At 45.4% G+C, this 24,181-nt stretch overlaps 1 protein-coding gene across 1 annotated transcript; it reads right to left on the reverse strand.

Annotated features, from left to right (window-relative positions):
- Positions 1–13,279: 13,279 nt before the first annotated feature.
- NKX6-1 (NK6 homeobox 1) lies at positions 13,280–19,793 on the reverse strand. The gene is made up of 3 exons (XM_075929519.1): positions 19,209–19,793; positions 17,590–17,762; positions 13,280–14,793 (listed from the first exon to the last, which is right to left on the reverse strand). Exons 1-3 carry the CDS (start codon positions 19,759–19,761, stop codon positions 14,542–14,544), a joined length of 978 nt encoding a protein of 325 aa, XP_075785634.1. The 5' UTR covers positions 19,762–19,793; the 3' UTR covers positions 13,280–14,541.
- Between the last annotated feature and the right edge of the window lie 4,388 nt (positions 19,794–24,181).

Genomic DNA, 24,181 nt, shown 5'->3' on the forward strand with positions numbered 1-24,181 from the left:
GCAGTTTCTGTTTATGATGTGATGCATTTGAGCCCAAGCACATTAGGTGCATTATTCATTGGGTACATTTGTCAGAACATGCATGTGTATAAAGAACTAATGATCCATATTAAATTAATGACGCTATAAAAAAGAAAAATACCCCTTACATGCAGCTTATGACGGCAACTCCAGACTTTGATAAACCATAGAAAAGACCTAATCAGATGAAGCATTGGACTGTTCTGTCTCCAAAATTACATTTCTTGAAATGTGCTTGTACACAATGTTGGTTTTATTAAAACAAATTAATTCAGTCATTAAGGAATCATACGGCAAGTGTCTCATAAGTCAGGACCTCCAGTGTAACAAATTGATTAAATGACTGTGTAATAGTCTCTTTAAACAAATCTAGTGTAACAAGTTAATAGATCTGCTCAATTACCATGCTGGGGTGATGAGGATGTAGGCAACTCTCTCATTAAATCTGGGAGATTGTTCTGGGAGGGGCGGGGTGGTGTGTGTGTGTATGTGTGTTTTTCTTGTTTATTACCCTTGGAACATTGATTGCTGATCTAGCAAATAAAATAAAAAACCAAATTTGACAGTCTTGACTTGACAATGTGGTATATTCAGAGTTGGGGGGAGGGTATGGAGAAATGTTTCCTTGTCGGTGAGGAGGGACGATGAGGGAAGAACAGCATGTCACAATCTGGGGAGGGATACATTCGGAAGAGCGATCATAAATTATTATAACTTCCCTGGAAATGTTTCTGTACCCTTTGGGGGTTTTGCATCTGCGCCTCTCAGTGACCCTCCCAAGGCAGGTTTTACCCTGCTTACGCCTGTACTAACATACCCGACCTCTCTTTCTTCCAAGCCTGTAAACTGGAGAGGTTTATGTGAATGAAAAAACAATTCGCCTGCGGCATGAAATAACAGGCTTGCTGGGACCTTCCTAACACAGCGCAAAGAGCGGTAGCTTTCCTTTTCTGGTGTTTGGGACCCAGGAATAAAAGCTACCGCACTCCTTAGTTTGTTTATTATTTTCTATGCACGTGCCTCATTTTTAACTCACTTCAGGACTTTCTCAGAAGGACTGTGGGTCTAAAAGCAGATAACGTTTGTTTAGGTTCTTTGGTGGTGTTAATTGCATGCAGTAGACAGAGGATGGATAGATGGATTGATTCCATTGTTCTCATCGCAAGTGCATTTGGCTTCCCTTCCACAATCAATAAGAGCTGAAATTGACGTTTCGAACGCTGTTTTTACTAAAAAATGTACCAACGACTCCTTACGAATGCTGAAATAATGATCGTGGACAATGAAACGCACTAATGGCGCTGGCGAAAACCAGGCGATTATATCTTTGGTTCATCATGATATCCTAAGCGTTGCATTAGTGATATCTGAGTCTGAGGTCTTTCTTTCACACCACTCCTGCACCATACAGAGACATATGGCGGAATCCGAAGGAAAAGTCCCATTGATACATCGTTGGCGGGATCTGGCACAGTTTGGTATTTAGGCGATTTAGGTGTGTAGCCAATAATGCAGCTTTGATTCCTATGACACCCAGACTCCAAAGGCACTGAAAGAAAATCTATTACCCCTCTGCCATTTTGTTAAGTGTTTGCTCCCTGTTGTGACCCTGCCACTTTATCTGTTGATTTTTTATTTTCTGAGTGCATGTTGCCCATATGTTACTCTAATAGTTGCTATAATTCTTGAGCAATAGGGCTCCTATTTTACTGTGCTGAATTAAAAAGAATGCACTTTAATAAAAACCTGAGCAATACACTAATGGTTTGACATTGATGTATTTGCATAAAGATGAATTATGTGGGCTTGCCTGACACGACTTTTAATAAATGATTGAAGAGGTTATTATAGGGATGCACTATGATGTGTGTTAACAGGTTATTTTAGTACAGACAGTGCCAAAACTGTGAGCAATATAGTGTGGTGATAGAGATCTTGTACTGTCTCTGGGGTCTTTTTTTAAAAAAAAACTTCTCTCATGACATTTATGGGGGATGTCTATGCTCCTATATCACAGTCGCAAACTGCATTTTATTAACCATTGAGAACATTACCTACGTGTAGAATAGAGAAAAAGCAAATAAAATTGTTTTATATGTATGTATGCATGTAACCCACAAACATGTCTTATATGTACACACACATCAGATACATGTATACCACATATGTATAGAGGTGGATTCTGTATAGCTACTGATGTACACGGAAAGACTTGCACAAAGTCTAGATAAACAGAGAGAAAAGTCGGAAAGAATTTTTTCAGCTGTGAATAAATAACCCAAGTGGTGCATGTGTTAAGATCATAGTTATTTCAAGTGCCAACCACTGGTGGGAAAACCCCTTTGTGCAGGTTTGTCTTCCTTACAAATAACGAGGCAAATGAATGAAAAATATTTTCCTTTTAACCGAAGAACTTTCAAAAATCAAACTTAACCTTCAAATTGTTTTCTTTTAAACACACTATTAACACACTTGTTCTAAATTGCTATTCAGCTCTTATACACCCGAGCTACTCTCCTTGGTTAGCTACACTCTCGTGAGAATAACGATCAGCAAAGAAGCAATACAAGGCACGTATTGCAGTGCATTTTCCTCTTCATTTGCACTACAGAGCAACGCGCAAATGCTCTTTACGCAGGCGACTCGCCCACTGAAGGCAGTGTTGATCTTGCTTAAGGACTGTCGGATCTGGCCCAGAAATAGTACCATGCCGTGCTGCTTTTTTTATTGTCTGTTGTGATGGATGCAGAATTTTTTCTGCTTACTTTCTTTTTTAACTTTAATGAGCGCCATACCCCCAACCCACTCTGTGTGTTCGCCTCTGTGCAATTTCGTTTCTGCCCAATGTTGGTGGGCAAATAAAGAAAGCTGTGAATCTATGTTTAGAGTTTCATGATGCCTCACTATATCGTTCTGATATAAATAACCTTGTTCTCATAAATAATATTTGATTGACTGAGGAACCTCTCCCTTGACGCTTGGGCTATGATTGTGCTGGTTCCCAGTAGTTCTGTACCAGCAGCACATCCACTCAGATTCTACTACTGAACAGATGTTTGTATCCCTCCCAGAGATTTGTCACTGATGTTCAAAACAGCTGGTAAATGTTGCCAGAAACATGTATCTAGAAAATACCTATCTGTGCAGAAGGTAGGATGCTGAACTGAAATTGGAATAGTGCAGTTAATCTTACTTTTTAATTTGTTTTAAACAACCCTAGCTATTAACACTGGAATATTCTGCATCTAAATTTCTTTTCTCCCTTGGCTTAAATATGAAAAACGGGAGGAGGGTGTATGATGAAAAGCTCTAAATGTGCATTTTAAGCTCAGTTTTCTCTGAGGCACTGGGCAACTTTTGACTCGCTATGGCTATTAAAAATCAAGCAACCAGATGACTGTCAGGAGGTGTAAGGGATGCCTTTAATGAAATGACATCACCGTTGCAAACATGGGAGCCCTGCCACGAATGTGGAGTGTGCTTAATATGTAAGAGATACAAATTAATATAATAGAAAAGTGATAAATGATAATGGGATTTCAGTAGTTCATAAAAGGCAAACATGCATAAGGAAAGGGCAAATGAGGTCAGCACTCAGTGAAATAGTCAGATCTGTCCTACCTTAGTTGTCAATCTAGTCATGTCTTTGAATATCAGCACTCTTTACATATGCATTAACTTTATATATTATATATGCTAAAGGTTATTTGTGAGAGCTGCAATTAGGATAAATGAATGTGAAGGCCTTGTCCTTGGGATTATGAATGTTCTGATTTAAGACTTCGAGATAATACCAGGACATGCAGTTTATACGAGATATATGGCTAATTCATTGTTGCAGTATGTTTATTGAATAATTTTTGATATTGTGCTGAATTGCAGCTGTAAATGTAACTGCCATCAATTGCATCGGAATTGATTATTTCACTATTATGTGATTCTTTCTAGTTCCATGACTGGCAGGATGGTTTATTCCAGTTTTCAGCAGGGGGTCTATTTAAAATTTCTTACAATTTATGGTGGAGGAATTATAGTTTTGTGTTTATCTCTTGTGAGGCTACTTTGATGCAGCAAGAAGAAGAGAATGTTTGGTCATCTAGATTCACTTGTAATGTTTGCATCTCAAATATATTAAAAAAATCTGTTGAACAAAACATTGCAACTGATCTAAAAAAGTTCTATTGGCCATGCTGATGTTAAAAGCTGTTGGGTACGGGCTGTTTGCATTCATGGAGGGTATGGCTACAGTGCACCCTTATTTTGAAAGAAGCTATTCCAGGAATAGTTATTCTGAAATAGCTTATTTTGAAATAGCATGTCTACATCACAGGGAAGCCTCAAAATTAGTCCAAGGCAGGCTTCCCTAATGGATACATGCTACCTCCATTTAGAGCTCCAGGAGGTACTGGGAAGGAATAACTTAGAATGGCCTGGTGAGGGGCTATTTTGAAATAGCAGCAGTGAAGCATCCACACATACCTTATTTTGAAATAGCTATTGCGGAATAGGCGTTATGCTTCATAGAATGAGGTTTACAGATTTCAGAATAAGCTGTCCATTATTTCAAAATTATTTTGAAATAACTGGAATGGCTGTGTAGACACTCACATTGTTATGTTGAAATAACGCTAGTTATCTTGAAATAATGGTACAGTGTAGCTGCACTCTTTCTGTGGCTGTGAAAGGGACCTGGTTTTCCAGTAGAAGAAAAATGCAGGGCTAATTACCTTCCAAGCATCCAGTTTTATTTCCTGGGCTTTAGGGAAGTAAGATTTGAACTACTTCTTGGGTTGGATTAGCATGGCCTTTACCCTTCCCCTAAGGGCAAACATGTTAACCTTTTCATCCCTTGTCCAGCCTCCTTGCTAGATGTAAGAAACCAACCTCTGCTATTAGAGGTGCTGGGCTAATTAGTACAATGGGTAAGGGGGTGCTGACTGAGACCCTTTGAACCACACTGTAAACCTGTGTAGGATGGAAACCACTCCAAGCCACGGCTGCAGCAGTCCCTCCTTCAAGCATCTGCCCTTGCCTGGGAAATTCTGCCTCTTCCGATTGAAATCAAGCCCTCCGGGCTGTTCGCTTTCTCTCCTGGCTTCCGAATGGAAACGTTCCCCCCACGCACCCCTCTCGCCTCGCGTGGGCCGGGGATTCCCAAAGGGAGTTGTCCCGGGTTGCCCAAGGCGGGTGGGATGGCGAGCTAGGCTGGCAGGGGACCAGTTCGGAGCGTGGGAGTGGAAGTGAATTCCGCGTGGGAGACGCGGGACGGGATTCGCGAGCGAGCTAAGACGGTGAAAGTTGAGGCTGCTAAGATCACAAGTGGCAGGTCGCATTGGCCTGAGCGCAGCCTGGCGCGGGAGGTAGGACAGTGTGGAGGGGGCGCGTTTGCTAGGAGGGGGACATGACACCGTTACACGTGGCTCCAGCCTGCGCGCCCTCCATCTGGAGTGGCTACCGCAGGACTCGATGTGATAATAATGGAGTGGCTGGTCACCTCTCGGGTTTTCTGCCGGGGAAGAAATGCATTCGGTGTCAAGCAGCCTGCGGGAATTCAGCTAACCGGGCTTGGCAGCTGGCTAGTGGAGAGAGGAAATGGAGCCACTATTAATTGGCCCATGTCTTTGATGAGGCACGATTATCTTCCTTGTTGGGGAGGGGTGAAAAAAGCGATCCTTGAAAAGTCCCTGCAGTTGGTTAAAAGTAAGAGGACGTGGCGGGTTAACGTTAGGAGCAATGCAGGGTTTCTATGGTTGTGTAGTTAGCCCAAGAAATAATACATTTTGTTTAAAAAAAAGTGAATTCCTCATTTTTCTCGATTTTTTTAAACGAAAAGCCCTGATATGGAATTCGAGTTGTGGGGATCTTTTAAGGGGGGGACAGGGAAACCCCTGTGGATTTACCCCGCGCTATGATCTCTGTGTATTGCATTACACATAATTAAAAGCTGTGCGCGAGCGGCAACGGAGCGCATCCCTGCGAATAGCAGCTGCAGATTGTATTTTAAATGGATTAGTCTATGGGCTGAACACATCTGTGAAATATCTCGCCGTCCGTGTCACCCAGAGAAAACCACCGCCCTTGCATTCTCACCGGGAGCTGCTTTTACTTTTCCTCTTACCAAACAGGGAATGACAGAGCTAGGGGGAAAGAACTTCGTGTCTTTCCCCCCTTCTTTTAACTTAGCTTCCAGGGGCCTGAACTCAGTTGCAGGGGGAGGAGGAACCATTGAGTCGGAAGCTTTTTGTGCTTTTATTCCCCTCTACTTCCAGATCGGGCTGGGAAATGCCGGTGCTGCCGTGTTTCCCCCCGGAAAACCCATCCCCTCGATCTTTAGATCTCCAAATAAACTTTATGTTAATTTCTCCTCTCGGCTCTGACAGGACGCGGATGGAGTTTGCTGATCGCAGCAGCAGCAGCAGCAGCGAAATACGAGGACCCCAGTGCCCGCTGACCTCAATTAGCATGTAATGAACATGCTCTTCCTGGAGGAGCTAAGCAGCCTGGGCCTGCTCTCGCAATCGATACCCAGCTGTCTTGACTTGTGGGTCGCTCGTCTTCCTAGAGGCGCTCCTACGTCAATAACAGAGTCCTCTGCTGGCATCCCCAGCCCTCCCTCCTGGGCTCTCCAGCCCCTCCTGCAGGAAAGGAGCTTGAGCACAGAAGAAGCAGGGGACATTGTGACTCTTTGGCTAGCCTGACGTTGCGGTAGATCCCCGCGTTTCTGATTCAACAGTCTGCTTGGGCACAAGTTGATACTTCGGGGATAGACTCCTTGCTGCCTAGAAACTCCGCGGCTTGCTCCACCGTGAATCTAGCCAAAGGCCACCAGCTCCCGTAGCTAATCCGGGGATTCCTGTGAGCCTTGCGCGTCCCACATTTCAACTTGTCTTTCACTGGCCACCCCATACGGGCTCGTGTGAATTTGCGCCGCTGGTTTTGCTATGAAAAGACAGCCCAGCCCGTCTTTTCATGCTCTCAGCAGGCTGTACATCCCCATTGGCAATCAAGTGAAATGGGCACTGTTCATGCCAAGAGTAAAGCTTCTTTCGATGACAAGGGAGAACTGTCAAGAACAAAACATTCTTATGGCGCTTACTTCAGTAATCAATGCGTATTCTCATGGCTGCCCAATTCAAAATAACCTGTTGCCCAGTACATCTAGCACAGGAGGAGGGGGGAGGGACAGAGAGAGAGAGAGAGAGAGAGAGAGAGAGAGAGAGAGAGAGAGAGAATGTAAGTGCTATTTGGGTCTTCATCGACTAAATTTTCATCGTTATTTTGCAAATCGGGGAGGCATTATCATTTTTTCCTCTTTTTTCCATAGGTTTAAGTATAAGAAAATGAACCACCTCGTTTCTCCTTTAGCCATAATCTCGTCCTCCAAAACGTAAGAACGGCTTTACTGAGCCAGATCAATGGTTTTGTATAGCTGAGTACCCGGTCTTCTGATAGTGGCCAATGACAGGTGCCTCAGGGGGTATGAACAGAACAGGGAATCATCAAGTGATCCAGCCCCAGTTTCTGGCAAACAGAGGTTAAGGACGCTTCAAAGCATCTTTTTATCCCATCCCAAAAGCAATGTTCAAGGCCACCCAGACATTTATTAGACAAAGGCTGGAATTCACGTCATCTTCCTTTTAATCAAGTAGCTGCTATTTTATTAACTCCAACAGAGCATGATCTGAGCAGTTACCTTGTCCAGATGTAGGTCCAGATTCTGATAACCCATTACTCAGACTGAGTAACACTATTACCGTGTAAACCTATAGAAATCAATGAGACTACTCCAAGACTACAAGCTGAATAAGGGTATCAGATTTTGCCCTTGGTTTCCATTGACCTCTCCCCCTACCTCCCCCCCCCCCCGCCAGGCTCTTTGAGATCAGTGCTCTCCTATATCTATCTCCTTATGCAATAAAAAATCCCGAGCTAAGATTTCCTAGGCTCCCTTTTCTCAACCAAGTCCTATAGCCCTAGCCAAGAGCTGGGCTGAAGTTTTATTTCATCCCTAGTGTAAATGCTAGCTAGGTCTCTCGAACTTGCTCTGTGACTGTGTTTTAGGGAATCGATGGCTAATTTTTTCCCATCCTGTGCCGCCAAGGACTCCTGCCTTGTGAACTGTGGCAATCAAATCCCTATTCTAAACCATTTTGTACCTACCCCAGGTCAGATCAATAGAACTACCCCAGGCCACCCGTTTTACAGACAATGACGCTGGCAAAGCATCCATCCATCCTATGTCCCAAGGACCATACAACGTAGCATGACAACGCCTTTCCCACACTAATTATTCTGCTTATGGGGCAAAGCTAGACCGACCTGTTCTGTACAGCAATGCAGAGGGGGGTGGGGAAAGTGACGTGTTATAATGCAGCCCTGTCCATTGTCCTTCTCACTCTGTTCAGACATCTGCCAGTCCCGGAGCAAATCCTGAGGCCTCTTGGCTGGCTGGTCTGAAGATGGGAAATCTCACGTATTGAGTAGGGTGCGATTCAGTATAATAGTTGTGCTGGGTTCTGAACCCTGAGAGCTGCTTCCATGAATGCCTACGGCCCTCGGTTCGAGTATTGCATGGGTGCTGCGCTGAAGTCAATCCCAAATAGCTCCTGGGAGCTAAATATGTCTCAGTCTCTGAGCTTCCGTTTTCATTTCTATTCCCTCAGCTCCCTCTTGGCACGCTAGCCCTGTATAAATATGTATGTCTTCAAAGTCTGGTGGCAACTGCTGAGTCCCAAAGCAGCCTGGTCACGAAAATGGGGAGCATCTGTCCAGCTTGGCACAGCTCACAGAGTAGGTTTGACTGGAGAGAGATCAAAGCAGAGGCCGCTGCCGGGGTAAAGCTCCTTACCATGCAGTGGCTTCGCGTCTATGGGATGGGTCAGCTCTGCCCGAGGCCCTACAGGAACAGCGTGCGAGCCGCCCAGAGGGGAAAGCGCAGGGTTTCTCCTCTGGCCTTCACAAGATCACTGGGACGCTTGCTCGGAGCTTTCACTTGCAATCGTACAATGTTTGTAGTTGACAAACAACGTGCCTAGAACGGGTTGCTGGTGTTTGCCCCTGAAAACTTACTCACAGCTAGAGGATTCTCTGCATCTTGGGGTCTTCAAAGTATTTGAAGGCTTCAATATCTGAGACATAGGTGAGAGGATTATTTTAGGAGGGGTGGGTGAGATTTTGTGGCCTGCACTGTGCAGGGGGTCAGACTAGATGATCATAATGGTCCCTTCTGACCTTAAAGTCGGTGGCTACATCTACACTGGCCCCTTTTCCGGAAGGGGCATGTAAATTTCACCAGTCGTAGTAGGGAAATGCACGGGGGATTTAAATATCCCCCGCGGCATTTAAATAAAAATGTCCGCCGCTTTTTTCCGGCTTTTAAAAAAGCCGGAAAAGAGCGTCTACACTGGCCCCGATCCTCCGGGAAAAGCGCCCTTTTCCGGAGGCTCTTATTCCTACTTTGAAGTAGGCACCCTAGGCCCCGTCGTCGCTTGGGCTAAAACTTTGAAAGGTCTCAATTCTGCCTTCTTCCTGTTCTACTCCTCTCATAGTCCTGCTCTGCCACCTCTGTGCATCTAGAGCAGAGAGAATACATATGCACCTGCTCCAGACACAATTTTCTACACTCTGGGTCCTAATGGCATCCCTCTTCCCCCCCACAGTCTAGCAGCTGAGGCGTCGGCCTCAGTTCCCCTCCTGGTAAGGCCATCCCTGCCAGTGCCCCATGACAGCGAGTCAAGCAAGCGGAGTTTGGCTCGCAGGTCGAATGACGAGGCCTGATTTGCATTGACTTCGGCAGATGTACCCCTGACTTCAGCGGGAGCTTCGGCTGAAACTGGAACGCAGGATTGGCTCCTTCTATGGGAATATTTATGTGACTCTACTTTCTACCTTTGTCTATGCATCTACATGTAGATACTTTTACATATACAGGAACAGCGACATACGTCATAGAGACGAATGATATAGATTCGTTCATTATTGACAGATATTGTATGACCAAAATAATGACTTTGCTTAAATAACTTTTTCCTAATGAGCTCTCCAAATCCATTTCTAAAATAATCTCTTGCCGCTAGCCAGGGATGCTGTCTAAATACTATTTACGTTTGGATCTCGGGGCATCTTTCACGTTGCTGAGAAAGGGGGCCAAATTACGGATCCATGTTCATATTTTAACACTGAACCAGTTTTCACTGCAGTTTGCCTTGTTATCACAGCGAGGGGCCTGAGAGCAGACGGATACCCGTGCATCCGATGCAACAGCTGTGTCTTCTGTGTAAGAATGAGCACTGTATGTAAAGAAGGGTTTTGTTGTGGTTATTGTTGGGCTCATATTGTTGGGGGGGGGGAGTATGTTTATTTGACCAAAATCATACTGATTTCCTCTGACTCAAAGATGAAATGCAGCTGACGGCATGGGCTTTCCGCCGCGACTTCTCTAGCTGGTTTATAAAGTGGTCGAGTTAAAAAGCATGAAAGATCCCATCCACATCGTCACGTTCAACAGTGAGAAGTTGATCTCGCAGCGTTTTACTCGCCTGCTCTCAGGAGACTCCAAATGCCAAAGAATTAGGCAGGGTAAATACGGGAATAACAGAATTTTACTTCCCCTAGAAAAACACACGAGATAGAGGAGCTGAGTTTACACCAAAGGTCACGTTAAAAAAAATAGTTGGCTGTGGACAAAGCTGTTGAGATTAGCTTGAAGTAGGGGAGCAGAGATGAAATCAGCCACTTAGCTCGGTTATTATACAGCGTCCATTGGCAATGATTAACAACAGAGTTACTGTCGCTTTACACTGCCGCGGGCCGGCGTTCCCAAGTGGAGTTTCACTCGTTAGTGTTGGTGAGGATGACAAAGTCGATGGGCAGGAAGACGCTGCTCTCCCCTGCACTGATGCTACTTTAATGTACTTCATCTGCATGCGCTTTCGGATGAGCGCTTAGCCCCTGCTTGTCAGGCGCACTGGGCGAGACGGCCACAGTCACGCTCCTCATTGAATTATGTAGGCGAGGTGCGCTTGGGTTGATTTGAATGCAGTAAATACGGGGCCATCTAGCGCCCAGCTCACCTGCCCAGGGACAGTGCGGAGCGTGGGCAAACATATGGCCACCCACACAGTCACCTGCTCTCCGCCTTGGCACTTCCAGACCCCACGCGAGCGGGAGGAAGGGATCTGAGCAGGCAAACCGCGACGCCTGTCAGTCTAGAGGGAAGCTTTCCTCCAGCCTGCAATCGGCATCCGCTTAAACTAACCTCCGCGTCAGCTGAGACTATCCCGGTGGGCCCAGCCAGCAGAGTTTACCCCACTGCTGGACAGCGAACTGACACCAGGGCTCGCCGCGCGGGTTTCACTAATAGCAACATTGTCACTTGGCTGTTCAGTCGCCCTATCCTGGCCAGGCACTGCGAGCAACTTCGGATTTACTGAGATCTACTCGGTGCCGATTCTAACCTCTCAGCAGGTGAACTTTAACCCTCATAAAAGCCACTGACATTTTATCCCTCGTGATTAGCTGGGGTGTTTGCAACAATGCTCGTGACGTTATTTATTAGCTTTCTTCGTAAAAGTCCTACACTCCATGTGAAAGATGCTTCGCATCCCGCTCTAAGCTCCATTTTTTTTGTTACCAAAGCCTTAACCACAAAGGAAAAAGTGAGATCATACGAATAAACTGTTCTTTTCTCAAATACCCTAGACAAAACCAAACTAACCAAGCGATCAGAGTTGGGCTTTTTTTCCCCCTATAATTCTAGTTTTATAGTGCCAACTGCAACTGATGGCCAGCTGGGTCTCTGTGTAGAAGTAAATTAACTGGAAAGCCAAAGTCAGAGCTGCAGTCAACTGGAAAAAAAGAAACCAGTACAACATGGCCCGCTGTATACAAGCCATTGCTCAAAGTGCGGTAGCGAGAGGTGTACAAAAGGGGTGCTTTTGTCTGACGCAGAATTTTTGCTCAGGGCATGTAGAACTAAAACTGCGCTAGCATTTGCAAGGGGGGGGGATGCCTCGAATAATAGAATCGAATGTTTACAAAATACAATCAAATGCATCCTGTTCTGGGATTGAACATGCACTGTAAAGCGGAAGCATAGGACTGAGAAAGAAGTTGTTTTGTTGAAAGAAACAGCATTGAAGACATTTGTGTAGGGATTTCAAAAGGCAGCGGGAGTTTTGAAATGTGTCTCCTCCAGATCTGTTAGCTCAGTGGTGGGCTTGCTTTCCGGTTCTACAAGAAAGTCGCATGTATAGAGGTAAAAAGTGAGAGGTGGTTTGGAATTGGTTTGTTTTTAAATCACCTCGTTTTAGGAACAACTGCAAAACTGGAAGTACTGTATTTTGACTTGGTGCCCTGTAAGCAGCCGAGTGTCTCAGTCAGGCGTTGTATATGCTAGAAAGGCTTTAAGAAGTGGCTATCTGGAAGAATGGCAGGCTTCCGCTGCAGACAGGGATCCTGCAATTCTGAAATATGCTGCTTTATCCAAGGAATATACGTGCCACAGCCTCCTTTTGGAAAGGCAGAATGGAATTTAGATGTTGTACTTTGGTACCTGAAACTCTGGTAAAAAAGATGGGCTGAGGAAATACCGAATGAAATAAAAGCACCCTATCAGTTATGCGTGCAAAAACCTACCGAAACAGACATTCCTGTGGGCTCGATCCTGAAAGCCTTGCTCAGACAAAATAGTCAGGCCCTCTATTATTTAAGTTAAGATGTTGCTTCAGCAAAATATTGTTTCGTCTGGTTTTGTTTAATAATCAAATATGTCAGACAAACGGACATAGTACTACTTTTTCTCTAAATTGCAAACTAACTGATTCCTTTTCTCAGGTCCCAGCGTTTCTGTTTGCTTCAATTCAGCCACGAAAGAAATAACAATAGTCATCCACTGTTTAGATAGGGAAATGATCATAGCTAAATAATGTCTTTCAATTTGTTTCTATACTGGGTCTAATTATTTACTTTAGACCCCCTCCCCCGCAGCTAGACGATTATTAATCGTTTTGTTCCTGGAAAATAGCCTCTTTCACATAACAAAGTTCACATATTACCCCTGATAATGGCTTATGTTGCTTGCTACTTAAAAAGTTAACACACTCTATATTGGCCTGAGATTAACCCACCTCGGCTATATATGCAACTCATGACTTCCTGAAATCTCCAGGAATGTTCTACAAAAGGAAAAGAGTTCCCATGAAAAAATACACCAGGAGTAGCAACTTTGTATTTTTTTTCCAAATAAACGATCGCTTATTTTATTTGTATTACTCTTGAACCGTCTGGATGAAGTGATGTTTTACATGCTTTTAAAAATGCACCTGAAATTGAACAAAAGAACCCAAATTATCTTTTTTTCGTACCATAAGTTTTATTATTTAATCTCTGATGAGATCGGATTATCTGTACCCTTTAGTGGAAGCAACAAACGTCTTAAACTGGTTTTACTTGGTTTTTATCTTTTTTTAAAACAGAAAGTGCATTACATTTTAACTGGTCTTGCAAAGGGCTCTTCTCTTTACAAACCGAATTATTTAAATATAAATTAATAAATGTTAAGAGGCTAATATATCATCATTATTAGCTTTAAAAAGAAAACAATGTACATTCTATAGTATTCTTTATAATACAAAAGAAAACACACTTTAAATTCAATTACAGCATCTAAAGGATTTTTATAGTTTTGACTGAAAGTGGTTGTAACAAGTCCCACCAGCTACTTTAACACGCATTTTATTGGAAACTGGTTAAATTGAAACAAACTATTTAAAATTGCACCTCACCCCTCCCCCTCCCCCAAAAAAGCATTTTAAAACATTAATAAATAGCACCCAGGGCGGATGCAGTTTCAGAAGGGGGGGAGGGGTGTTCCAGCAAAGACTTCCTCATACTTGGCAAAACATCAGTGGGCTGTTTGTTTCAAATCTCCTAATCGATGCCCTTAATGAGGGGCGTCGGTTCAAATTAGGAGGGGGGATCAAGGCCTGCAGGAGAAAGTTCAGAATAAGCAGCCAAGGTGGGAGAAGAGATCACAAACAAATCCCAGCGTTCAAATTCCAACAATTCCAAAAGAACGGATCCTTAAAAAGCCAGACATGGGGGTGGAGGGGCAGGACCCAACCCAACCCTTTCTATTAAAAAAAAAAGTATTTTACATTTTAAATATTCACAGTAAAGTAACTTCTATAGTCAGTGTGACTCACGATTTATTTACAAAGAGCCTTCAACAGGTTGCTTTAGTCCGCCCAGCAGGAGCTGTGTGGGTGGAAGTAGGTCCCACCTTCCCCCTCTCAGCTGCTCTGGAGTCTGCAAGGGAAGAGGGAGCGCTCAGACGGACCCCTGCGACCCTACAATAACAGCGCCAGCAGCCAGGCAGAGGCGCGAGAGAGGGCTGGGTTTGGATGTTTGTTTACTCGCCGTCTTTTCCTGCCTCTTTCCTCCCGGGTCAGCGGATAGAGTCTAGAAAAATAGAAGATATGTACAGCATCTCAGCACACAGCACGAGTCCTCCCGGCCCCTTTAAGAGGAGCTCTCGTTCTCCGACGTGTGCAGGAGCAGGCTGCTGCTGCTCGACTTGTGTTTCTTCAGCAGCTGCGTGATCTTCTCGTCGTCCGAGTTGGGGTCCAGCGGCTTGTTGTAGTCATCGTCCTCCTCCTCGTTCTCCGAGGCCCCCTTCAGCCGCTCGGTCTCCGAGTCCTGCTTCTTCTTAGCCGTGGCCATCTCGGCCGCGTGCTTCTTCCGCCACTTGGTGCGCCGGTTCTGGAACCAAACCTGCAGCCGCCGGAGAGACGGGGAGGGAAGGGGGATTACTAACCCGGGCCAGGGCCGTGCCAGCAGCCACAGCTGTGCCCTGCAGCCCCGGGAGCCGGAGCCCCAGGCAGCCCGCAGAGCCCGCGCCACAGGTCTTGTTATTGCTGCCAGCGCGGCCAAATCATTAGCCAAATCGCACCGCTGCTGCCACCATTCCCCCACCACACAGTCCCACCCTCTGCTTGCTCCTACCCAGATCATGCACCACCAGCGATCCCTAGCTCTGCCATTGTTAACCTCGCCACTTAGCCTTATTACCGCCGCAGCGGTATGATCAGTCGCTATTTAGTATCCACCCCATGCCTATTATTATGACTGTAGTTATTTATATTCACTCTGTAATGATTAGAATGGAATGATCATCAAACATGCCATATAATTACTGCTGAGGTAGCGTTAGTGTAGGTGTCTAAGTTATTAATCGTATGATGTTATTGCTACAATAGAGGGATTAAAATCCATACCATAGTTATTAATATTGTCACAGTGTTATTAGTATCCCGGGCATAGTTATGACTATACTATACAATTATTATTATTATTATTATACCATAAGGTATTCATAAGTAAGTATTCGGTTACCACAAACACTTAAATATTCCTATAATTAACCTAAAATTATTATAATTATTGCTATACAACTATCACTACCATTACCATATAATAATTGATATTTGTGCTATGTTTTATTATTACGATTACAACAGATTAATCAATATTCATATCAGAACTATAATTATGAAAATTAAGTTAACAGAATGCAGTTCATACTTATTGTTGCTCTCGTGAAATGATCAGTATTCAGATTGTGGTTATTATCATTGTTATTATTCTAAGTGATTATAATTATGACTATATTGTTGTGATTGTTATCGACACAAAACTATTGTTTTGCTATTGCAACGTTATTATTGGTAGTTAAAGGTTTTTTCAGTGTCCAGCATATTTAAATTGCTTTTTCTTCTGATGGAGGAGCATTTTGTGGCTTTTTTGGGTTCATTTTTATTCTATTTTTATTTTATTTTAGGAGGAGTTTCATAGCGAGTCTTGGAGACTTTTACATGAACCTTTGCATACTAATAGAGGGAGGGAATAATTTTACTCGTCTTAATTTTCTATTACATTCTACAATTGTTGTGATTTTTTTCCTCCTCTCTTCCCTACTAATGTTTTTGCCTGTCCAGTTTGTTTAATCAAAACTCAACTACATTGTATCAAACTTAATGGAACAGCCATTTCCCATGTAAATATATGCGTCTTTATTTAGGTGTTATCTGTCGTCCTAAATTTGTAATTCAAATTGAGAAGCGTGTGGTTCTAATGCTGTATCCAAATGGTCGAAAACAGTTAGAGGTAAGACTAACTGATCACAAAAACTTACTCTGTGCTGTGTAAGTTTTACTTACTATGGCTTTTAAAGATGAAATTATATTTTACAATAAATGAAAAAATAGATTCCAATTTTTTGTTGTTAAATTCCAAAAAGGAACAATTTACAGGCTGTTTGTTTTTTCCCCCTCTCTAAAATCCAAGTCACCAATCCTTTTGTGCAAAATATAATTTTAGTCTTGCAGAACGATTCCTACATGAAATTAAATCATTCGTTTGAAAGGAAAACATACCTAAATTTTTAGTACACTCAATGCCTACTTACTCCTGTTCATACGTGACAACAAACATTTTAGACTGTATGGTTCTCTAATGCCTCCTTTTCTGTTACATATTTTATCTTAGAAAGGATATGGTAAGAGGAGGGGGTTGTTATTTTATTGTAGGGGCTGGAAGAATTTATTCGCAGCCATTTAGACATATTTACAGTGACAAATGAGGGTCTTCAGATAACTCTGGGGGAATGAGAATCCATAAAGAGACCCTTTAACACAAAAACTGTTAATTTTTTTAAAAAGCTGCATAGAGAATTGATCTTTAAATACAGTTTTCTGTACAAAGAACGCACTGTAGCCTGTATTTGCATATTAACTTCTCAAAACCCCACCCCAGTAACATATTTAGAAGTGTTTAAAATAAATAGGGGAGGGAAGGTATAAACGATCCGATCCACTTTATGCTTGTTAGCTCAATTCCTTTATCGTTCAAGAAAAGGTCTCTAAAGTTTGAACCATTAAGCACCTTGGATCCCAAACACTAGCAAATTGGTGTTTTGTCCTTAGCAAAACACATTTTAAATATCTATCGTCATCACTTAAAGATCTAATGACCAAACATTGCATGTCTACCCGGTCAGAAAATGTATTGCCCAAATATTAATCTTCTAGCACAAACTACACTTATTTGTATATAAGTATCGAGCAATATTACGCCTTACCGCCCCCACAATTATAGAACATTAAACCTAAAATATTGGGATCACTTTACAAGCATGCCTGATTTAAAATTATTTTAAATGGAGACTTTAAAAATTGTACCATATTCTCATAAAGAACATAATTAATTATAAGCTGCAAATAAATGCCAACCGAAGTGCGTTTTTTAATATACTAAAAGGAGCCATTTATACAAAGGATTCAATTAGCAATAATATTTTGCAATGGCTTTATACTGGCAGTAATGGTGTATGTGCCGAGCATACGTATCCATTTCAGATTAACCCGATTTCAAAGGCATGCGCCTGTTTCCTTTTGTTCATTAATATCTTATACCAAGGGCTCCTTTGTATGTGTATTTTTCACACTGCGCCCAGCCTCAGCAATGTGCGGTCTTGAGTCTCTTATCTAATGTTTGACATGATCATCTCACCTTGACTTGACTCTCTGTCATCCCCAGTGAATAGGCTAGCCTAGCTCTCTCTGGTCCTGCTAAATATTTGGTCTGCTCAAAAGTCTTTTCCAGTGCGAAAATCTGCTGGCCAGAAAAAGTGGGTCTTGTGTGTTTTCTCTTTCCGTCTTTATCCAGCAAAATTGAACCTTGATCTGGAAAAGAATGAATGCATAGACAGATATGTTAAGCTGTTTATTTGGAAAACTGCTTAGCTATGCAATTTGCTGTCAAGGGAAAGGGGATATTTCTATACATGGAGGAACGAATCCACTATTTACATGTTGCCAGATTCAAACCGATGTAAATCTTTTGACGCCCATTTCTTTTGAGGGTCTGCATTCTGCGAGGCAAAAATTACTCTCCCACAAAAACAGTAATTGATAAAAGTAGGTAACTATAAAGAGTTCTTCTTGGGGAAAGTTTGTGTGAGAGCCAAACTCAAAAAAGGGGGTCGGGGAAGGAGTAGAAGAGGGTGGGGGAAGGAGTAGTAGAAATCAGGGATGTTTCAGCCTAAATGTTCTGCTAGGAAAAACGAAACGAGAAATCTGCTTTTATAAAAATTTCCCATCATTTGCCCTAAGCAATCATTTGCCTTTTAAAATGCTTTCATACACATACACATACACACCCACGCCAGCCATGAGTGCTTAAATTGCCAGCAAGTAAATAATGCATATAAAGAATGATCATCAGATAACATACGTCTTTCGGGGCCAGACAGCAAGTGTTTGCTATTGCAGGAATTCTATGCCCATTGATCAAAACGGTGTTTAGTAAAATCGACCTTTTAAGGTGTCCCTTTGACTAACCCTAAGCTTAGAACATCACTGTGCTCAGTGTTACAAAAGTCATCAGTCATTAGAAAACCGTTATGGGAACGTGGAAGTTTCGTCAGCCACGAAATAACGAGAGAGGAGAAAAGAGGAGGCGTAATCGTCCCGAGTTAGTGGAAGTCTCGCTCTGAAAAGAGCGGGGGAAGAAGCGGTTGGCCCTGAAAACTTTTATCCAGGAGAGCTCTGGGACTCTTCAGCTTTTTTTTTGCCCAATCACATCTCCCAACTGACCCTTCTCAATAGTTGCAGAGGAGGTCTGCAGTTAAAGTTGGGAGCCAATGCTAACTGGTATCCGCCCGAGGGAATTGGGGCAGCGTGTAGCAGAAGTAGAAAGCGAGAGATGAAGCTTCAGCAGGAAAAAAAAGTCAAGGGAGAGAAAGCAGCACCAAGGACTGGACCAAAAGGCAGCTAATAAGATGCTGGGGGTGAGTAAAACAGCCCCCCCTTGGCCTCTATTCCCCACTGATCTCACTGCTTCCCACACAAAATCACTGGGGGCCCACCCCCGCCACTCCCCCAAATAAAAGTGCGGGGGGGGGGGTTAAAGGACGCGCTGAAGTACAGCGAGAGCTAAATAACTTAGTTGCCCTTCCCGCTAATCCGCTCCCAGCCCTCGCCGCCCAGAGCTCCGGCCTGGAGGGAGGGGCGCGGGAGCCCAAGATTGGGAGGGGAGGGGAGGGGTGCCCGGCCGGTGCTGGCGCTGCCCCCGGGGCAGGACCCCCGAGCGGGAGGAGAACACCGGGACAGCGGGGCGGCGGTACTCACGCGGGGCGCAGGCGAGGCGAGCGTCTCTCCAGGGGGGGCTTTGCATCACGCCCGGCCAGAAGATCGGGGTCCTGCCGGGCAGCTCCGCCAGGGGCTTGGGGTAGCGGCCCACGGCCACGGCGGCGGCGCTGGGGCTGAAGTAGAGCCCGGGGGGCGGCGGCGGGGGGCTGAGGCTGCTGAAGCGGGGCAGGCCGGCCAGGAGGCCGGCGGGGGACGAGGAGGAGCCGGAGGGCGAGGAGGAGGCCAGGGCGGCCCCGGCTAGGGGCACGGAGGGCCGGCTCAGGATGTCGTTGATGCCGTGCGGGGTGGCGGCCGAGAGCTGCTGCGGGGGGCTGGCCAGGGCCTGGGGCTTGGGGGAGCCCAGCGGCGGGGACGGGGAGGCCGAGGAGGAGCTGGAGGAGGCGGAGGAGGAGGCCGGCCCGGCGGGCAGGGGGTACGCGGGGTACAGAGGGGTCTTCATCTCGGCCATGCTGTGCAGGGCGGCCAGGGGCGGGCTGCCGAGCAGGAAGGCGCTTTGCCGGGGGCTGCCGTCCATCTGCCCCACCGCCAGCATCGCCGCGCCGCCCGCCGCCGGGGCTGCGTGGAGTGTGCGGGCGTGGCTCCGCGGGGGCTGTCCCGCTCGCGGGGCGCAGGGGAAGGGGGTGCCCTGGCCGAGGGGCGGGGGGCGCAGGGGCAGAGGCGGGGCGGCCGGACCGCAGCGGGGAGAACGTGGAGCCGGAGGCTGCGAGGCAGCAGCGCACGAAACTCTTCCAAGTTGGGCGCCTCTCTCCGGAGCAACGCGCCGGCTGGAGGGGGGGGGGGAAGAGTCCCGGGCAGCCCCCGGGCCTGCTCTCAGCCTCGCGCCCAGGCGGGGGCAAGGGGCCGCCCCAGCCCCACGGAGCAGTGCAAAAGCCAAGCCCCCGCGGGCGGAGAACGACGCCAAGGCCCGGATCCCGGCTGGGCGCCCGCCGGTGCGAGGGGGCGCGGTCGGATCTCTCGGGTCTGCCGCCCCCGGTGCGCGCCTCTCACGCGGGGGTCCGGGGGGCTGGTGCCTCCCTCGGCACGAACCAGCAAGTCCGAAGGGCTCGTCTCCTCCGCCACTCGGGTGCCTGGAGGCAGGAGAGGCCCCCGCCTGTCTCCTGAGACATCAAGGCTTCAGCATCGCTCCCCGCCCCACCGCCGGGCAAAGCCTGGGGCGTCTAAGGAGACTCTGGGCTCGCGGCGGCGGCTTCTCTCCTCCCTGTCCCAAGCATCACTTGTGGGGCCGGGCCGGCTGCTCCCCGGCTGGATCTTCCTCTAGTTACCCTCCCCCCTCGGCGTGGCTCTCCTGGTGTCCTCCCCGCCCGGCTACAGTCTCCCTCGGCCCCTCTCGGTGCCCGGCGCTGGCGGCTCAGACGAGGCGCTCACGGGCAGCTCAGCATTCTCCTCGCTCTGCCTCCTCTCGCTCAGGGCAAGCCGGGCGCTCGGAGAGGCGTCAGGCAGCAGCCGCGAGCAGAGGAGGGGCCGAGACTGACGCCTCCTCTAGGACCCGGCCCATTATGATGCCTGGAGAACCAGAGCCGAACCCAAACCCCGCCTGAGTGGCTGAGGGGCCGGAGCGGAGGGGCGGGCCGAGCCTGCTCATCTGCATATTGAGCGCGCCCCAGCAGTGAGAGGGCATGGGATGAGGAGAGGAGTGGGAGAAAAAGCTGCGGGGTGCGAGCCCGACTCCGCTGCGTGGGCTCAAAGAGCCGGCAAACAAAACGAGACGAGTCAATGTGCGCTCAGCTCATCGGGGGGCAGGGGAGGATACAAGAAAAGGAGGGAACCCACCAGCAGCCATTTCATTTTGAAATTTTTTTTTCTTTCTTTCTTTCTTTCTTTCTTTCTTTCTTTCTTTCTTTCTTTCTTTCTTTCTTTCTGTGACAGACTGGCGAATAAGTAAAAGTGACCCCATGGCAAGCAGCAGGCGGCTCATCGCCGGGTATAGATCCTCCTGAAAGGATTAATTAAGTGCCATATGGGGTCTCCCAGAATCGTGCAAATTAATTTGTTGCTCGTTAAACAAACCTATAGATGCCTGAAGCTGTCTCTGAATGAACTAAGCAAAGCCAGAGTCGCCCCCTCCCCTCATTCAGTCGCTTTCATTCACTGTCACCTTTTCGTTCCCTCTTGCATTTTCACCCTCTCCTGGTTCACCCTCTCCTCTCCTTAATAGCCATCATCAATGTGTTTATCCAACATTAGCGGGATAGGAACCCTGCCTGTGGGTATGCGACAGAAAAGTTTGGCTTCTCTTCACGTTCTACTTTCTTTTCTGATTATTTGTTTATGCTTCAGTAAGTGGAGTAATGCAAGAATGAGATGCTTAAAAAAAACCAGCAACAATGCAATATACAGAGCAAAACCTTGTTTAAATCTGAGCCAAGCAGGCGTGTTTAGGAATAAATGAACGAGTGGAAAAGTCAGATGTGTTGTTGGAGAAGATCTGGTCTTTTTTATTAGGGTTTCTCTTAGCTCTGGTTGCTTTCTGTTGAGTGTTAATATGCATGAGTTATTATTAATAATCATACTTTTATTATTGTAGTTTAACAATTATCGAATGCCCACCGACGTTTTATTTCAAGCGGCCATTCTTAGGGTCTTATCGTCAATTCAATACCAAGCAAATCATCGTGAAAACAAACAAATAAATAAATAGATAAACAAACAAATAGACAAAGAAATTATGAGCCACAAAGAGGGGTCGTTCTGAAGAATCTGTAGAGGTTAGCCCTTGTTATCCCTGTACCTCGTAAATAACGTGTAGTTTTTGCTGGAGAACACTTTCGACTTCAGGAGATATTTTATTAATCATGCTTTGCCAGAACTCCATTGTTGGCCTTTTCTGTTTGTTTCTGTACCTTTGTGTCTTGTTCTGTACTTCAGCTCGGTTCTATTTTTCTCTAGATCTCTTCTCATTCTGTAACACCTGCTCAGTTTTTCAGGTGATCCTGCATTTGGACTCTTGATGAGTAGAAGTCCGAAGATTCCCTCCCCCTTACACTCCAGTTAGGAGAAACAACAGAGCTCCCAAAGACAGATAGCTGTAATAGTTACAATAGCCAGTGTGTGTACTGGAGTGCGGGGAGGGGTTTCTATAGGGGTTTCTACAGCTGAGCAATATAGTCAAACAAAGGATCTGGTTGTTTCGTACCCGGTGTCTGTCCTCTCTACCGACTGATAGAGAATAAATATTTCAACTTTTCAGTTACCAGGTCGGCGGGGATGGATCTTTCTGAAACTTTCTGGTTCGAAACTCATCAGACAATTCCTGCCTGCCTGTCTGTCTGCCTTCCCGGCAATTTTTCCTTTCCGGACCTCTGCTTCTGTCTGCCCGGAATTCAGATGAGCGCCTTATTTTTAAACATCCTCCTCCCAACTCCAAAAAATAATAATAAACCACTAGAAACTTGTCAGCGCCAGATCCCGGATTGTTCTAATTTCACTGAACAACGTCAATATTTTGTTATCCTCAGTCATTTGGGCCTGAAGCAAGGCATCCCCCGCATGAAAACTTTGCCTCTGAACAGAGACCCATACAGAGACGAACAATCATACCTGACCTTCCTAAACTGTTTGAAAACAAAATGCAGTTCCCGTAGTTAATATTTCAGGGATCTTGGAGGGGGAGGAGGAAGATTGTTCCACGGAGTGAGAATCTATTCCCCTTCTGTTTCTGAATATCCATTATTGTTCGGAATTAATCATTTTTTATTGGCTAACTAGAGGAAAAAAAGAGAAATCAAATAATTCTGTATCCTCAGGAAGATGTGTCCTTTCATTGTCCGCGTTGGTGTATCAACGAAACTCCCATCTTTACCCAGTTTCATTCAGTTACACTAACCTGAAGTCTGAAAAGATCAGATTTAAGCCGTTGGTTTTGTCTCTATATCACTAGAAGGGGATAAAACACTTTTCAGACATTAGAAAGTGTCTTTCAGAGTCCGTAAGAGTAGCCAATAAGGACATCTAACAATAGTAAACATTATAGAAACAAATCAATTTCGTTCAAGCATGTATTCAGATTATGTATAAATGTCTCCATACGCACACCTCATTTACCATCTAAAAGTACAAATAAAAAGCATAAGGCGTTCAGAATGACACGGGTGGTCTGATTCAACAATTTTAAAGGGCACTTATATTTTAAAGTAACTGATTTGCATGTTAATTGAAAAAGTAATTAAAGCAGTTCTGGAATTTCACAGACTGTTTAAGTGACCGAAAGAATAAAAGATCTGGTTACTTGTAAATCTTACTTTGAACCTAGAGGAGCTGGATTTGCGAACTATTTTTGTGTTTTAGAAATCCTACCTGGGGACATTTTTCTACCTCCTCACCTCTTCATCCAATGCTTTTGTGTCCGTGAATGAAGGCTGACAAAGATAGAGAAGTCGGGACTACAGGGAAAGAAACACCCCCAATTGTGAATTACCCCTGAGCTTCCCTATTGGGAAAATGAACTGCATCTGATGTTTATACCGTGACAGACAGCATTTCTTCAGAGCAGTTACACGCATAAACTTTTTGCTATACCCTGAGTTCAAGAACTAGAGTTGCAGATACACATTTCTATTTTGGTATGAAAACAGTACATTTTATTAAGGCTCCTAGGCATGAAATCCAGGCACAGAGCAAGAAGGTCTTCTAGTGACTACCAGTGACACACCGCACTGTCTCCTGCCCATGGTGGTTGCTTGCTGTTTGTAAACAGTGTCAAGGACCTGAACAGGGGTACGTGGAAGGAGCCGTTGCGATGAGAAATACTGTCACACCCTCACACACAGGCAAGCCTATGTAAACCAAGAGCCTGCAAAGACGCTGCAGCCGGAACGGCTTCGTGACAGCCAGATACAACTTGGCGATTTTATTTACCTTGTGGATCCCAGCAATCTGGGCGGGAGGCTGAGCAAAAGCAGGTCACCTAGGCTATGTCTAGACTGCAGGCTTCTTTCGAAAGAGGCTCTTTCGAA

Source organism: Pelodiscus sinensis, chromosome 5 (genome assembly GCF_049634645.1).
Source record: "Pelodiscus sinensis isolate JC-2024 chromosome 5, ASM4963464v1, whole genome shotgun sequence".
Taxonomy (NCBI): Eukaryota; Metazoa; Chordata; order Testudines; family Trionychidae; genus Pelodiscus; species Pelodiscus sinensis.

Coding starts and splice junctions, on each gene's coding strand:
- NKX6-1 (XM_075929519.1), bottom strand. CDS start 19,761: ATGCTGGCGGTGGGGCAGATGGACGGCAGCCCCCGGCAAAGCGCCTTC. Junction 17,763..19,208: donor TCGCCTCGCCTGCGCCCCGC/GTGAGTACCGCC, acceptor ATTCTTTTCCAG/ATCAAGGTTCAATTTTGCTG. Junction 14,794..17,589: donor TGACAGAGAGTCAAGTCAAG/GTGAGATGATCA, acceptor CGGCGGCTGCAG/GTTTGGTTCCAGAACCGGCG.